The sequence below is a fragment of the Aulonocara stuartgranti genome (assembly GCF_965226115.1).
Source record: "Aulonocara stuartgranti genome assembly, chromosome: 5".
Taxonomy (NCBI): Eukaryota; Metazoa; Chordata; class Actinopteri; order Cichliformes; family Cichlidae; genus Aulonocara; species Aulonocara stuartgranti.
The window spans coordinates 8,783,336-8,800,670 of NC_138943.1; the positions used below are offsets into that span (position 1 = coordinate 8,783,336).

Sequence of the window (17,335 nt, forward strand, 5' to 3'; positions counted from 1 at the left end):
ACATTTTAAGGGAGGAAGTCAAGTATATCTTATTGTCTGCTAGTATATATGTTATGTCAAAAGGGGGAAAAACAATCTTTTAAATTAAAACGTTAGCAGTGCTTTAAATGCTGAATACTCTGTGCAGTGTGCAGTGTGTGGTGTGTAAATGTTAAATTTAGTCAGGCTGCCTCAGGAGGGCACTGAGTGCAGACACAGAGTCGCAGTGAGAAATACATAGAGGGGAACTGGGGGGGGGGGGGAAGAGTCAGCATGAACCACATATAGTTGCTCCCATAATTGCAAATTGTATGGTTAACTTAACACTGCTGAATTCCCATAAACTAACTCTGAGGGGCAGAAAAAAGTAGTCATAATGTGTATAGTCAACCTGCTTCTAGCCTGACTTCCATTTGTTGTGCCCCATGTAAGCATAGATCCTCTTTCATCTCCAGCTCCACCCCGCTGGCAGCTCAGAGGCTTTCACAGGCAGAAAGGTGTTGATTGTACTTAACCTGCATGCTTCATGCTGCCTCTCTGCTCTACCTGTTGGGGCTCAACTATGTCTTGGTGATTCCTGCAAACCCTGGGGAATCTTTCCTTGGTGGCTGGTAGCACAGCTTTATCTGCTACAAAAGCAGAATATCGGTAATCTAGTGTAACAGTATCTCCTGGGCAGTAAATGAAAACTGTGTTTTTTGTGTTCATTTCATTGTTTCACCCTGGCTTGTGTAAGTGTGTATGTGCTACCCGGAACATTATATTCTCATGGGTGTGGTAGGTGTGAACTAGCATCAAAAGCCTTGAGTCACATCCTCTTGCAGCTTTTGTAATACTTGTAGCCTGGCAGTTAGACAGTGATGTTTTCTAAAAGTAGATCCTTCTTTATTTCTCTTTAAAATAGTTGATCATTTATCAGACCTTCCTAACTGCTGTATGTGTGGGATAGTCTTGTATAAATAGCACTGAGTGTTAGAAAGCTGAGTCACAACCCCCTCTCCCAAAAAAATTTCTGTGATTTATTTTGAATAATAACTTCCATCCATCCATTCGCTTCCGCTTATCCTTTTTCAGGGTCGCGGGGGGCGCTGGAGTCTATCCCAGCTGTCATAGGGCGAAAGGATTGGATTAATCAATTAACCTATCCCCACAAGCTGCATGTCTTTGGACGGTGGGAGGAAGCCGGAGTACCCGGAGAGAACCCACGCAAACACGGGGAGAACATGCAAACTCCACACAGAAAGACCCCGGCCTGATGGTGGAATTGAACTCAGGACCTTCTTGCTGTGCGGCAACAGTGCTAACCACCGTGCCACCGTGCTGGCACGGTGGTTAACTTATTTTCTAAAATCTGAAAGCACGAACACTTCTCTTCTACTATTCTATATTTGGTGCGGAGAGGTGGACATGAGAAGCTGGGAAACTATATGAAATCTAGTGAATGCCTTTTATAGAAGTTTTTGTGACTGTGTGCGGTAGCCATAGTGTTGTCCTTTACTGTCTTATAGACAGGAGGAAAGTACAGGATGAGGGCAGGAGGACACAAGGAAAGGAAAAACCTGAAAACTAGACGACTAGGGGAGGGGAAAAGTCAGTTCTGTTATGTTGTTTATGTTTTAGTTGTATTGATAATAAGCATCATAGTTTAATAAAGATTGACTCTTACTTCACCGCTCTATATTAGCATTTTGAGTATAATTAATTTCCAAAAGAGACAAATACACTTTGGTCAGAAGAAGACTTGGTGTATTTGGTTCTATGACCTTGCTTTGGGACATGGAGAACAGGAACAAGACTCCAGCAAAGAACAAAGCAGATTAAGTCCGACACAATATGGAAGGTGGAGTTCGTTTGGTCTTGGGTTACAGCATGACGTGCAGAGAGCAGCAGCTGTCGTCAGGCTTAAGCAGTTTTTACCTATGTAGGTCTATGTGAAGTTTGCCAATAAGGCATAAAGAATGGTAGCAAGTGAGGCAGCAGCTGATGTGGTTTGGCATTAAGCTGAGTTGCTGTCAGCTGATATACTGGGATTGCAGACTGAGCTTGACTCTGTGGTCAGCCCAGTAATGTGCTCAATTTAAAGATGATTTTGAAAGCTTTTATTCAGAAAATTCCCACGGATGTTGTGATAGTGTAAACCTCGCTTTGGCAATAACAAAAAGAGGACATTGTGACAGTCTAAATTAGAGTAAAATTTCATCATTGTAGAGGGGAGTGTTACTGCCAGTCACAAAAAAAAATTCTGAATGAACTCTGATGAAATGTTTATTTCCAGAATTGTGTCTTTCGTCCCTCATTGATAGAGGTTTTGTAATGATTTGAGTATGAAAATTCGCCAATATATATCATACTATGTATACTATACCCTGTGAAATACATAGATAGAAAATAACTCAAGTCGTTCAAACATCCGTGTGAGATTTTGTACCTTGATTTGTAACATGTCTCTAGCTTCCTAACAAAAAGGAAAATGTGATTACTCAGTAATGCATTAGCCAACAGTGCCTGCGCTTATTCCTCTGTGGGCTGAGCCAGTGATTTTCTCCATTATGTGTGAGTCTGCTTCAAAATCTGCAACATTGGAGAGCTTTTCAGCTAACTGCCTGCCACTGTTGTGTCAAATGGACAATGGAATGGTTAGGCTAATTTGTGCAGCAGGGGTTTTATGATGTTGAAACAAGCTGTCAGAGTGAGGCAGATAATAGGACAGAGAGATCTGATATTGTAGTTCAGATTAGGTAATGTCCCTTTTCTTTATAAAAAAAAAATAAATAAATAGAAGCTTGCTTTCAAGCCAACATCCGACTGCAGCATTTGGTCATTTTGAATTAATAGAATCTGTTATTAAAAAGCAATGAAAATGCAAAGCAAAGTAACACTCAAAACTTGGATGGACATATCTTGATCATAGATTATCAGAAAAAGTGGGAGGAAGGCGGAAAAACAAAGGGGATACTTTGCAGGGAGGGAGAGTAAGAAACAGCGGAATAAAACCAGACAGGAAAACGCTGGCATGCATGTGAGGAATGGGAAGCGAGGGAGAGAGCAAAACAGGGAGGGCAGGACGGAGAGAGAGGATAAGGGAGGGCTGCTCTCAGCATCATCTGACAGGAGAGAGGCTGATCTCCGACAGCAGGTGTTGGAGGATAGAGAGTGAGTCAGACAAACGGAGAGAGCGATACATAGAGGAACACCAAGTTGTTGAGGAGAGATTGAGCTGCAAGTGAGCCAGTACTACAGGCGGGTAAGCATGGAAAGAGATGATGGAGCACACTGGCTCTGTTAGGATGAACTGCTGAAAGATAGATGAATTGAGCCAAACTCAACCCAAGATAGACAGATGAAAGAAAGCGAATGACAGAATAGAAACAGCTAAAGAACAGTCTTACTCTTGTGTAGGTGTTTCCGTCTGATCCTGATCTGCATTGATCTCTTTATCAAATGCCACTTTGAATGTTGAACTTTCTCTCTCGCTCTCTTTATCTCCTTCCCTCTTTCTCTCTAGTCCACCCAGGAAGTGGCTGACTGGCATCTCGAGTAAATGACTCTGCTTTCATTGTGCATTAGCTGCTGTACTTGATTAGATTAGTTGCTCTCTACTAAGTGGACCTGCAAAGCTTAGGGGTTTATGTGTACTTGTCTCTTTGAGGCTGCGCGTGTGTGCATGTGGGTGTGTGCATGTCCATGTCTGTGTTGTTGTTGGTAAAAGGAAGGATGCAGCCAAGCAGGACATTACTCTTAAAGCTAAAACGTGATCCTGATATTATTTTTGTTCAGTATTTATGAATCTCCGAAGCCCGAGCCAAGAGCAAGAATTTAATCTGCAGAGCTATTGAAGAGTGAAACCTGAAGCCGCTCCAAGGACGATGAATTGGAAAATAGCATTCTGTTGTTTGAGCGCTCACATTCATTTGAGTTTTGTTTGACTGTAATGTCAACAGTTATCAAGCAGAAAATGTGCCAGCGTGTCCGCAGAGTTTGTGCTTTGCCAAAGCAAAGTCTCTAGTTCACTCATTTTGCAGCAACTCCAGGCTCTGTTTTGTGGTGACACATCAAGGGAAAAGCTGACATGATGATGATGATTTTGATCACCATTTTAGCAAAACACAGTTACTGCTTTACACCCGGTACTAGTGGAAGCAAAGCGGGAATAAATAAATATGTTGTGGTTTAGATAATGGGGCTGTTGTTCTTGTGCTGACTTTATTTAGTGGTGGTTTATTTGTTTTATTGCTTTTTGTTGGGAGATTTGCATTTGAAATGCATAACTATATTTGTCTGTGCAAATTGCATATGTAGTTGGATTGGATTTTTGTTTTAATTTAACTATATGACCTAAAATCATTAATTGGACCAAACACAACTGGGTGGATCTTTATGATGCTCTTATTTTAGGTAAGTTTGAAAGTTTGATTTCTTCTTGTTGCATACATTAATCCTACCTCATTTAGGCATTACTTACAAAGCACTGGGTAGCATTTGTGATCTCATTTAAAATGCACCGAGGTCTCCTTGCTGTGCATAAGTTGTCTCCTAAACCCATTATGGTAAGCTTTAATGGATAAACTTACTGTACTATTAATAGGCAAGGTTACTCTACCATAGCAGCACTCGACCAGATGATATCTGACTCCTCCTGCAGTGCCCATGGTTATCATTTGTTTGCCAAAAAAAACAATGCATCATTGAGCCGGACATGTGCAATATTCATGTTCAGCCAGTATTTAGCCTGGGGTCTCTACTGTTTGTTTGATAACCACTGTAGATGGTTATCGCTGATGAGCCTCCCAGATGACCCTTCAGATGAACATTTTAGATAACCATTTTCTGCTTTTTCATGCTTGTAGACCTGACCTTAGGCTGACTGAAGGCAGAGTTGTTAGACAACTGATAAACAGAAAATGACAAATTGTCAGTATATTTTAACTTTTGTGTCAAGCTGTAAAATAATGTTTATTTGTCCTGTTGTCCTATTTGTTAGCAAGATTACACAAAAAATAATCTTTCCAATTTTAATTAAACCTTTAGAGGGTTATAGCACAAGCGAAAGAGCACATTGCAATTATTTTGGTGTGAATCAAAAGGTTAATGTTTGATTTTATTTCACAATTTTGTAATAACTAACATTAACTACAACTGCAGCTTTTCTCGTTATATGAATAGATCAGTTGCATTTAACGGAGGGTATGCAAAGAACTGTAGCTATTTGAGAATATGGGCGTTTGTAACAGAGCTATAATAACTATTAATGTGAAATTGATGTTATTATTTTGCTGCTTAAAGATTTAGATGTGTGTTTGTGTTGTATTTATGTATTATTTCTTCGCGTGAAGTTTGGCACCCATCTAGTTTTGCTGGTATGGTTTCATAGTCTTGGATCCAAATGTGACTTTTAGAGAAAAGAAATTATATTTACGTGGCCAGTACATTTTACTGTTAATTTGATAAACTAAATAAATGCGTTTTCCTCTGTTTGTCTGACCATGACCCTGCATGCTCTCTGTGACTACAGTACCCCTGTAAACACAAACTACTCAAAATAATATTTTTAATCCAGTTTGTAGAGCATTCAGTGTTGTCCCGCTCATTGGCATTTGCAGGTGCCGCACAGCCTGCGCCTTGGTTGGAGAACAGGAAGCTGGAATGCTTATCAGAGCTCATGACCTGGCAGTCCGTGGAGGCTGCTGCTGGTAAACACAGGATTAATTGGTGGATTTAGATTCAGAATGCTTTGTGTCCATTTTAGAAACTTCTGGGAGCAGAAATGAAGAATAAAATTAGAATGAGACTGTAATCCAGAAATTAAAAGGCCTGAAGATCTGTATCAGTTCTTATGCAGATTCACTGTTTGTCTATGGTATCATCGGTAGTGTTGCATAGACTGAGCATTTTGCAGTTATTATTAGGTGCTGTTTAACTTCCTTTTTACAGTCTGTTAGCCAAAGAAATTTGAAATTAAAATGCATATCTGGCATATTTGGGTAATTATTTATAATTATTTATCATTTATACATGTCCTATATAATATTCAGCAAATCAAGAATATGTTTTACTTGGATAACTGGAGGTAATTGTTTAAAAAAAAGACTATCTTTATTAATAGTGCCCATATTTATTTTAATTTCTCCCAACTTTCATGTGTAACCTAGATTTTGGGCTTATTTTCTTTAAATGGAGCATCTTAGAGTGATTCAGGGGTTAGGTGATGTTGCTAGGTGACACACACCTTTATACAGTTCCAGCTGTAACAAGAATTCAACCTCAAAAAGGAAAAAAAAGAGAAGCTTTGTGCACAGCATGTATGCCACAGAGAAATAGGTGTAACTATGAGATGAATGTGTTGTCAAGAAGAAAAAACTATGACAAATTTATGTTTGTGGTGGTGACTGTGGGCTCAGCCCATAAAAACAGATGATCAAGGATCTTTTATTAACACTGGTATGAGCAATGTGTTTTGCTCAGCAGAGGAGAGAAAGTGATAAGTCATGATTTACCTTCTTTCTCTGTCTTTTCCCCCCCCTTTTCTTTGTATGCACATATGTCTAAATAATACGAGTGTGCAAATAATTAATTAGATAAAGAATAAACCGTTCAATTGGGATCATTGGTTGGCTGTTTGGCAATAGACAGGGCAGCTCACACTGTTTAACCTAGCTAGATAGGTGTTTCTTGGGTTGAGCTTCCTGTGTTCCAGTCACCCAACCACCATGACACAGTGACCCTCACATCTGCCAGCTGCTGTTCAAAGGCGTGACCTGTTCTACATCCAGAGCTCATTCAAACATAGCAGAGTATTTAGTGTAACTGTGGCCCATTTTATCTAATGAATGAGAGAAGCTGTGTAGCATTTAATATTAAGAAATAACACTTGTTTGTAAGCAAACTGCTTGAACGGGCATTCAATTGATAAAAAAGGAATCACCATCTATTTTCTCTTGAATGCCTGTCTGACACTCTGCATAATCCACTGTCAGAGGCCTTGAAATATTTAGTGGCTTCAATTGTACTCATTTATTTGTGTTTCTCGTTCCGCCATTTAGTCCTGCTTTCTGTGCCCTTGCCTCTCTGCCCTACCTTAATTGGTTTGCATATTCCTAATAAGTTCCCTGTGTAATTACAGCTCTCTGTAGGTATCCTTCAGTCTTTTGTGAGTCTATATGTTTATTCTACCTCTTGTGGTCCCTGTGTTTTGGTTTGTTTTCTTGGATTTTCTAGTCTTTCTGTGACTCAGTGTCTTCTCCCATGGGGTTGTCATCACTAAACACATCTAACTGTCTTCTACAAAAGTAAATGAAAGTCACCTGGTTTGGACTTTTGGTCACATTAAATTAATTTAAAATTGTATCAAATATACCCGTACTGTAATCCCTGCAGGATCATGAGTTATGAGACGAGATAGCCGTCTCTACCCTTTCTCCTAACATCTTTAATGTTTTAATTGACTAGGTCATGAGTTCAGTCACTGTAGCCACCTTCAGAGTTTAAAAAAAATTATGCATGTAGAAGATGCTATGTGATGTAGAAGAACTATGTGAATAATATAGCCTTCCTTGCAGAGATGATACAGCTCATGCATACCGTTAGTGTTCAATTAGAAACAGCCTTGAGTCATTTTGGCTCCCCAAAGATTCAAGTTCTTAGCTTTGGCAGTACTTGCCATCATTCTTGCCCCAGAGTCTCTTGAAGTAGCCAGGAAGCTCCAACATCTCAAGTACAAACGTCTGATGAGATCAGTAGTCATATTGGCAAAGACAAGTCTATGCTTTCTTCAACTTCCGTTACTGCATGGGTTCTAGCGTGAACGTCTCTATGCAAACAAAAATGTGAGTCTTTAGCACAGTTATTATTGCTGCACTTCTTTATGGTTTTGTGTGCTGAATCCTACTGAAGAAGGACAAGAAGGGCAAGGTTAAAGCCTTCCAGATGAAACGCTCGCACCAAATCCTCTTTGTCAGTCTGCTCAACCACCTTACAAGCACCTGTGTATGCCAATACTGTGCACACCAAGCAACCGTTGCAACTCTAATTCAGAAAAATCGATGCAGGCATGTCTGTCAAATGTAGCCTGATTGCTTTACAAGGCACTTGCTGTTAGATCTCCCAGATGGAAGTGTTCATCCATGGCACCCAAGAACCAGTGGAAAGATTTTAACCAAGCTGTGGTCCATCCTGGTACACTACAACCATGCAGGTGCTCCTGCACCAAGAGTGCAACAGTACTGCTCCCCGGTCAAAGAAGTGTGTGAAATGGAACAAGATCAAACAAACTGGGGAAATCCTGGTCGCTAAAACATATTGAGATGCTACATTAGGAACATTATCGCAATAATGAATGAATGAATAGCGCGGTGGTAACTGTTCACCAAAAAAACCCACAGCCCCAAGTATTGTAATTGTTGTGTAATTTTTTTCAACAATACAATGTGAACAAACCGATTTGTAGCTTTCTGTTAGCCAAAATTCACAGAAATGAGAGTCTAACCAAAATGACGAATAGAGAATGCAGAACATCCCTGGTGAATGTTCCCTTCACCAGTGAACCTCAGGCCTTCACAGCAGCAGTGTTATCATGTCACATGTCAGGATTGTGGTATTTGTTAACATGTGCTTGCTTTAATAGAATGCTGCAGTCCAGTCTCATTGAATCAAGCTTACCTCATTTACCCCATCAGTAAATCTACGCTGATTATCTGCCTTATAAATCATTTTGGTGATGGTAGAAACTGACACACACAACTTCTTTTTTGTTTGGCTGTTTCTTTTTATTTGTTCCTGGTTTACTGGTTCAAGTCACCTTCGTGCATATTTAGCATAGAGACGGCTAACTGATAACGGAAACCTCCCATGCATAAGATGCAAGTTTATTTAGAGAGACAAGAGCATAACTGCAGCCAGGTTCACTGCTTGGTCGCTTTCATTTATATTAAGTGAAACTTCAGCAAAGGCATGAATGTAAAGTAAATAATTGAATATTCTCTGAAGTAAAACAAAAACACCTTCCAAAGTCTGTGTGTGTTTGTGTCTTTTAATATACGGATAGTTGAGCAAAAATGTCACCTTAGCCTATGCAGATTTCTGACTTTTTAAACTCAGTAAGCCATTTCTTTGTCGGCAGATTTTGATACATCACTCTTTGCTCCACGTGGCATTTGACATGTTTTATTGTGTTCGAGCTGTATTTTCTGAAAGATGTAACATCAGTGTTCACACTCTAAAGGAATGTCAGTTCTAAGAAGCTGAGGATCCAGCATAAAAGGATCAGGCATCCTCTTTCAGTTATTTCCCTGAATTCAGCAGATATCAGAGAACAAAGTACTGTTTTTGTGCTATGTTATAAATATATTTCCTAACCTCAGCTCCAGGTCAGCAGTCTGTTGTCATAAAAGTGCAGCTCTGTTTACTCAGACTTATAGATTCAGACAACATAGGCAAGGTGCTGCAGTAACTAATAACAGATTTTGTCTCGGAAGAAAGAGCACTGTGTAAATCATTTTTATTGTAGCATTAGACCACTGTGGCGTGTGCCAAAATGGCAGAATGATGGAAATATGTGAGAGTGAGTGCACACATCTCCTCCATTTCTCACTGAATTCTCACAAAGAATCAGATTGTGCTATTGTTCTTTGTTTCTTTTGCTCCCAAGCAGTGTTTAGAAATGCCCTCTGCTGCAGGTTTGCGAACAGGATGCATGCACAGACGGGCTGCCAGTTCTAGCAACTGACTGTTGTGTGAGACGAAGTGTGAAGTAATATGCTGTGACCAGGATCCTGGTCAGACTGGTAATTCACTCCAATCACACAAAGAAGAAAAAGGGTAGAGAAGAACAGAGAAGAAGCAGTGGGTTAGCAGATGAAAGCTGAAGGGTACTTTCTTCCTCTGCTTCATATCTATTTTCATCAGGTTTCACCTCATTTCCACACTTACATTTTCCTCTGTGTAGTTCTCCTAATGTCTTCTGATTCAAGGTCTTGCCTCTGAATACATTCACCAGATTCAACCTTGCTTGTGAGCACAATAAGTAAACACAATGGATGGGGGGTTTCAAATACTTCCAAAAAAAGATTACACTGTGGTGTAATAATAGCTTTGGTAGGAAGTGTCAATTGCATTGCAGGCATTTTCCCATGCACTTATTGCTTAAGTTAGAAACTTGACTTATGGCTACTAGTAACCTCTTTGTCTTTCTCTGTCCCCATACCCCCCTCCACCTTCTCTGACTTACAGGAAACAAGATGGAAGGATCCGTCGTATCTCTGATGAAGTAGAGCCCCCACTAGCACATTCCCGCCCTCCATTTCTTTCCCCCTCACTTTCAAAGGTAATACAAGGCTTTGACCTGCTGCTGCTACTCTTTTCTTTAATCAGGTTTGCATTTGCATTCTGACACAGTGCCAAGAATCCCACACGAACAATGTGAAACTGAGGGTTTTACCACTTAAAGTTACGGTTAACTCAGTTCCATTGATAATATTAGTAATTGTGGCATAACGTGTCATCCCCTTCTATGCATGATTGATTAATAGCATTTACTGGGATAAGAATTACAGCCCTGATTAATATCTCTTTAATTAATACTGTCACACTTATGAGTATGGTGGTATTAAAAGTCAAAAGGTCGTGTCAAGATATTGTCATATAGACCAACCTGTCGGCATGAAAAATGACATTACTGTTTCCTAGTGATCCCCCTGTGTGTCTGAATGTTTCAGTGAGAAGAGCAAACAAATGATGATTTAATCCTGCTATATGTTTTCCAAAGACCTTTTTTTCATTTGGAATATATTTAAAGTAATTGTGCATTTGATATAGTCTGCACTGCAGGGAATGAATGTGATTAAACTCCGTCATGAAGTTGTGCGCTAGACTGAGTAAGGCTCTATGGATGTGGTTTCGAGCAGCTGGTTGTGATGGAACTAGAGATCAATGGGGTGGAGCTGGTTGCATCAGTCAGACACCGCAGTGACAGCTGACAGCAGCCGACAAAGAAACAGTTTTAGAGTTTGACAGCAGTTGAAATAATTGGCGCATATAGGTTGTTGCAACTTCTGCTTGGCCAAACTGAAAATTATTTTTAAAAGTATGTACGGCTACAGAAGTCTTAGTGATTCAGCTTTTATTAAATTTCACACAAGCACATTCTCACTCTCATTTTCTCACGTACTGATGCTTGGTCAGGACCTCTGTCACTTTTCGATGTGCGGTTTACTGCTCCGGAATACAATTTTACTGGATAAGAAAGAATAACAATGAAAAAAAAAAAAAAGATAGAGCCTGACATGGAAGAAAGGAGTGTGACTCCTGTCTGAGACCACTGCTTTTATGTTCCATCTCCTTTTTTTCTGTTACTTTTTGTTCAGGTTGAGCCAATTAACTACTGCAAGATTTAGGAAAATATTGTGTTCAAATATCCTTTCTTACAATGCGTACATTAGAAGGTAAATTTCTCCCTTTATTGGTTTACGTCAGTAAAACATCCTGAGGCAGTGACAACACAAGCAGATCACTTGTACCTGTAGGCGTATGGTGTCTTTTTAGAAACTGAAGGACTTTTACTGAAGTGTGCTGGTCTACCTTGCATATGAAAAGGGGCTCCCATTTTCTCAACACATAACCTGGTCTTGAGCAGGTTATGTTCGGAAATTTGATTCATGCTGCTTTTGGAAACCATCTGAAAGCACCATGTTTTCACGGTTTCTTTTATGCACAGCATGTTTTAAGTGCAACAAAGATTTGCTGTGCAAATATATTTTCTATGTGCAAGTTATTAAGCTGTGCCTTGCTCTAATATCAGAAATGAGGTCCAGCTGTAAAGTTACAGCAGCAACAACTATGGATTGCATTGTCACTGGAATATACATGCATTCAGGTGCTGATGCAGAACGTGTAAGAATGTTTTTATAGTTTACTTGATTCTAATCTGTTGCTGAGTTTGTTTTACGCTGCTGGAATTGCAGCTTTTATAATACAGAGCACACACCGAGAATACCTGCTTAATCAATAAAATTAATTCATTTGATCTGGCAACAAACTAAAACTATTTCCATCTCTCCTTTATTATGTGACTTTAATGTTTAAATGTAACCAGTTTAAAGTTTCAGAGCTCTAATGTGCATCTATCACATTAGAAATAAACAGTAGCAGCCAGAGAGTGCACTCAGGATTTATTATTCTAATTACTGTGAATTGTAGTTCTTGTGATATTGACTTCACACCTCATCTATTAGTTGTAGTATCAAGTGTGCCTCCCGTGTCTTATTTCTGTGTTTGCGCCTTGGGTCCTTTGTGTTTCATTGCAAATCTTGTTGCTTTATTATGAATGTCTTTCTCAGTCTCCTTTGGCTATTTGCAGTTTTACTTCGAAGATCTGTTTTCTTTCCTGTCCTGTGTTAGTTTTGCTTCCTCTCTATTTCCTCCCAATCGTCCCTCCAATTGACTGTCTTCACCTGTGTGCGATTGCTTTCACCTGTGTCTTGTTATCCTCCTTTTGGACATTCACTAACCAGCCCACTGTGTATTAATACGTCTGTCTCCCTTTTTATCTTGTCAGATCATCTGTGCTTCCTGTCTTGCTGACATGTATTCTCTCTAGAGCTGCTGTGTGTTTCCTTTGTTCCAGACATGTGATTAATCAGCAAAATAAAGGCTCTTTTTTTCTGTACATCGTATACTTTAGTTATCCTGAATTTAGGTTCACTCTGATCACTCTGATCTCAAATCCATGTCAAGGCATGGGGAGTAAGTAGGGACTAGATCACACAAACTGGTACAACTAAATACCAGCACCATGAAATCTGATGGTTCCAGCCAGGCATTAATGTATGAAGAGCTCGCAGTGACAACTGGTTGGAGTGACATGTTTCTATGACTAACATTGCAGTTTTTTAAGCTCAATCTGACATTACATTTACTAAAGTATAAATACAAACAGAATGCAATGAAAGCAAATCTCCATCCAATGTAGATTTTCAGCCTTTCCACTTTTGCACAGAGATTTTTCCAGATTCTCTTCTATTTAATGATATTGTGCACTGCAGATCATGAGATATTCAAAATCGTTACATTTTGACTTTGAGGAATTTAAAATTGGGAGCCTGATCTTGGTATTTTTCTTTAAAAAGTAATGGTTTCAGTTTAAACAATTGATATGGTTTATGAGATTTGCAAAAATAATTTGCAAGTCGTTACACTTCTTAGATTAATTTTACATCTTGCACGTTATTTGCATCTTAATTCTCTCACAGTAGGAGATGTGAAATAAAACTAGTTACTCTGAAACTGGGCTACATATGAAATGTTATATATGTAACATACATCTCGCCCTTAATCTGTGTCTTTAATTTTTCATTGGTGCCCTCTCTCTTTTTAGCTCATCAAATTCTTTAACTGTTACCCCCAGGTGAAAATTTTCTCTGTTGCCTTCACCCCCGGTAGCTCCGGTTGGCAGACTGTTGTGGAGCCTGACAGTCTGTGCCCTCTGTCACAGGCTTACGGGACAAATATAGATCTGTGGCAGTTGTTCCTCTCTAATAGCGTACATACCAGTGTAGGCACAGTGGGGGTATTTCTGTCATGCTTGTAAGGGAAATACAGTTTGCAAGGCATTAATAATCTACATATGGAGTTTCAGGAATAGATTTAGCATTTCATCTGTTCAAATTATTTAAATGATGTTCTTGTTTCTTAATGTGGTTTGTTGTGTCAAAATGTAGAGCTATTTATACTTCCACAGTCTCAAATGGAAAGAAGCGAGAGTGAGCTGTTATTTTTTTGTTTTTTCCAAAATGGATTACTTACAGGAAGTATGTATACATAAAGGTTAACAGGTTCAACCCACTAGTGCTGTTAAAACAATGAAGTTAATTAATATTGTAATGCTTTATTTTTTATCGCTATAGAAAATGTTAGTGGTTGAAGTTAAAAGCCCCTTAAGTAAAACAAATCCACATTAGATGAATCACAGAAATGTATAATGAATGCAACTTATTAAGTGCATATTGTGTGTTTTCATTTGATATGAGGTATACTAATACACTAATGGTGGCCTGTTAAGCTTTGCTTACAGACATAGCTGCATAGTTATAGGAATCCCTTTTCAGATTCACAAATGCATTTGCACATGTTTATGAAGTGATTTCTCTGATGATTATAAAACTCTGATTTGGTACAGTTGCAGGTCTTATATAAGAATATTACGCAGGTAAAACCAAAAAAAAAAAGCCTCAGGACTCCAATGGGAACTGGGAAAAGCCTGATATATTGCCTCAGGTGATAAATGTAAAAATGTCACTTTGCATAGGGAGCTAAAAAGTACTAGTTTAAGAAAGGGGAATAAACTTGAAGATTTTGACATTTTAAAAAAAATGCTTAGCGGACCTCTGTGAACTACTCCTCATTTGTGACTGAGGTTACATTAGCTGCTCCAAGTGTAACACCCTCTTACCCTCAAATATGTTAATACACTCTCTGCAGCCAAGATGCAGTGCAACGGGTAGACGAATGATTAGAAAAAATAAAACTTTATCTCATATAAAAGCGCCATAAAAACTGCTGCATTGGTTGAGTACTTTTTTTAAATTATGTCATTAACCACTTTCGGTTTAACATTAATAGATGAGCACTAATTAATTAAACTCTTGTAAAATTTCATTATCTTTGCCGTCTTTTTTCTTGCTGGATATCTGTGTCTAAATGTTTTGTTCTTTCCTTTTTACTGGAGTGAGACAGTAGGAAACCTGCTTGGACATACAGAGAACTGAGCAGAAGTTCTGCAGACCTTAACCTCTGTGGCAATCAACCAACTCATCTGAGGCGTTGATGGAGTGGAATGGGTCATCTGTGTGAACTCCATTTGTGTCCCTGAGGCCAATGTGGCCACAGCAAGGTCAGGCTAGTTTGCGCCAGACCCGATGAATGGACCACAATGGATTTTCTCTGGCTGAAATACTAGGCTTCTCTGCCCATTGGTCGACTCTCTTGAAGTTTAGTTTTCTGTTTTACTCAAGGATTTGCCTTTGAGAAAGCAGCTAACCCACAGAGTATAAATGAAAAGAGTGTGAAGAGGTGTGGGAATATTGGTTTGGACTCATGTGTTGGCAGTTTGTTTGTCAAAATCCAAAAGGCGCTAGTTTTGAATAGTTAGAATGAGAAGTAAGCATTTGAATCAGAGCGGGATAAAAGTCTGGATTGTATGGGTCATTGATGTAAATAGTCCGTACATGTTTTCATGGACATACTATACTTAAATGTACACAACCATTCAATCAAATCAGTCAATCAATGAATTTGTTGATTATTCAGCCTCTTTCACTCGCACACTCTATCTGAGGCCCAGCAATTGGCTATAATCCACTCAAAGAAAAAGAGATGTGTAGCTCATGCTAACAGTACATTCACTGCAGCAGCTCCAAACCGTCTCTAAGGGCAGAGACAAAAGAGCAGCTTAAAAGACTGAAGGTCCTGAAGAGTGGAAGTGCAACCAACAGCATTTTTTTTTAGTAAACACTGTTCCTTAAAATCACACCAAATACTGCACTTATTAAAATCAAGATTGTGCAACAGCTTGTTGAATTTCCCACCGACTTAAGCTAAAATGTTGCACACACCAGCATGACTTTACAGTCAGTATGCTTTGTAACTGAAACAATGTTAACACTAATTGTGAATCTGAATAGCGTTCACTACTCTCTGCCCACAACTTCGTTGCTGTCATCTACCACTGTTACATAACATTTGGGCAAGTGTGTAACTTTGTAAGTGAACTAGTGCTAAAGCCAGTTTCTGAATAAACAGATTAGCTAATAAATTTTTTAAAAAGTAATAAAATGCACCCTCGGGATAGTGTTTAAATTGCATGGTGCAGTGTCACTCTACTGAATGTATACCTCTGTATACGAGATGTTCAAACCATGTCATCCTGTCACCCTATACTCTTTAGTTTTCCTCAAAGGAAATCAGTGAAGACCAGTGGCTATGTTCATCCTTGATTGTAAAATATAAATGCTTTTTATACTGTATATTGCTAAAATGTATCCTTTTGAAAGCTTCCCTCTGTTTTTGAAGTGGGTCAGTGCAGATATCTGATACTGGAGGAGGGCCTGATCAAGAGACGAGCCAAGAAAAAGTTCTGCTTGTAAGGAACAGCTTCCCTTTCATCCCAGAGTGCCTCCCTGGTCTTTTTATCTCTTTCTCTCTCTTCTACTTTCTCTTGCACTCTTGTGTCATACCCATCTTTAACTATGCACAAATGATTTTTAGAATTGCTGAGGTTCGCTGAGCAGATTTTAGCTTCACTTATTTACCCCAGTGGAGGCAAGCTTTGAGCTTTCACGTTGTTGTTTTCTTTCTGTTCATCGTCTTTTTTCTTGATTTTCTCTTTAATTTATTTTGGGCTACTTTGTCTTTTAATGAAGTGATTCTCAAAGTGCAAACCACAGGGAAACTCGAGCTGTAAGGTTGGTCTTTAGTTATATAACGGGAAAGAGATGATGAGACTCATGACTTGAGAAATTTGAGATGAATGAAAAGAGGAAGAGAATGTTCTCATATTGTGATACAGCAAAAAGAGAACTATGCAGTTTTAAGTCCACATGCAAGTGTGTGTGCACGAAAAAGAGAAGACGGTTTCACAGAGTACAAAGGGAGGGGAGCAACATTGTTCCTCCCTTCGTCCTACTTCCTTTACCATAGCTCTATTTGCCGTGGGGGTGTGGAGGGTTGGGTGTGGGGGGTGAAAAGGGGAAGGAAGGGCAATAATATCCTCACATTACAGCACATGCTGCTTTTACCTCACACACAGATATGGGTTTTGATGGACAGCTATAAGTTGGTTTTTTTTCCCCCACAAATCCACTGCCTGAGCGACAGTGAATGTAAAGTGTCATTGTCAGGCTCGCCTTTCTCCTTGAGGCTGACAGTGACATCAACACCCTCGCTCTTGTCAGCTTGACTGCATCTGTACTTGTGGAATAATGACGGAGCTCAGCATGGCTGAGAATGTCTTATTGGATAGACTGCTCAGTAGTCCCCCCAATAAGCCTTTTTTCAAGAGACGATGCTTAAGTGATGTGAGTATTTTTCATTTGCTGGAACTGAGTTTGTTATTTCTGTTATCTTGCTTGACTCTTAAGTTTGCTCGGGAACACAAATATAAATATAGTATGTGTGGTGTTGTAGAAAAGGAAGTAATGAAATTGTGTTAATTGCACAGACAGATAACACTTCACTAATCTTTTTGTTTTAGGAAGGAACTGTTAATAGCACATACCTTGGTAACCTGGTTTCATTATGTAAATATTTTGTATGTCTCATAATAAGATGGTTTTCCTTGCATTGTTAGGGTTTGTGTGCTGCTGTGCTC

General features: G+C 39.2%; 1 protein-coding gene across 5 annotated transcripts in view; it reads left to right on the forward strand.

Moving 5' to 3' along the window:
• rap1gapb (RAP1 GTPase activating protein b) overlaps positions 1–17,335 on the forward strand; it is a 63,963-nt gene that overhangs the window by 25,458 nt on the left and 21,170 nt on the right. For 3 of the 5 annotated variants that reach the window (XM_082533374.1, XM_082533375.1, XM_082533378.1), the window contains exon 3: positions 10,204–10,297. In XM_082533374.1, coding sequence (XP_082389500.1) covers positions 10,204–10,297 — 94 coding nt within the window. Of the gene's footprint in view, positions 1–10,203; positions 10,298–16,712; positions 17,043–17,335 lie in introns of those variants that run through there. The other 2 variants (XM_082533376.1, XM_082533377.1) reach the window with 1 other exon arrangement.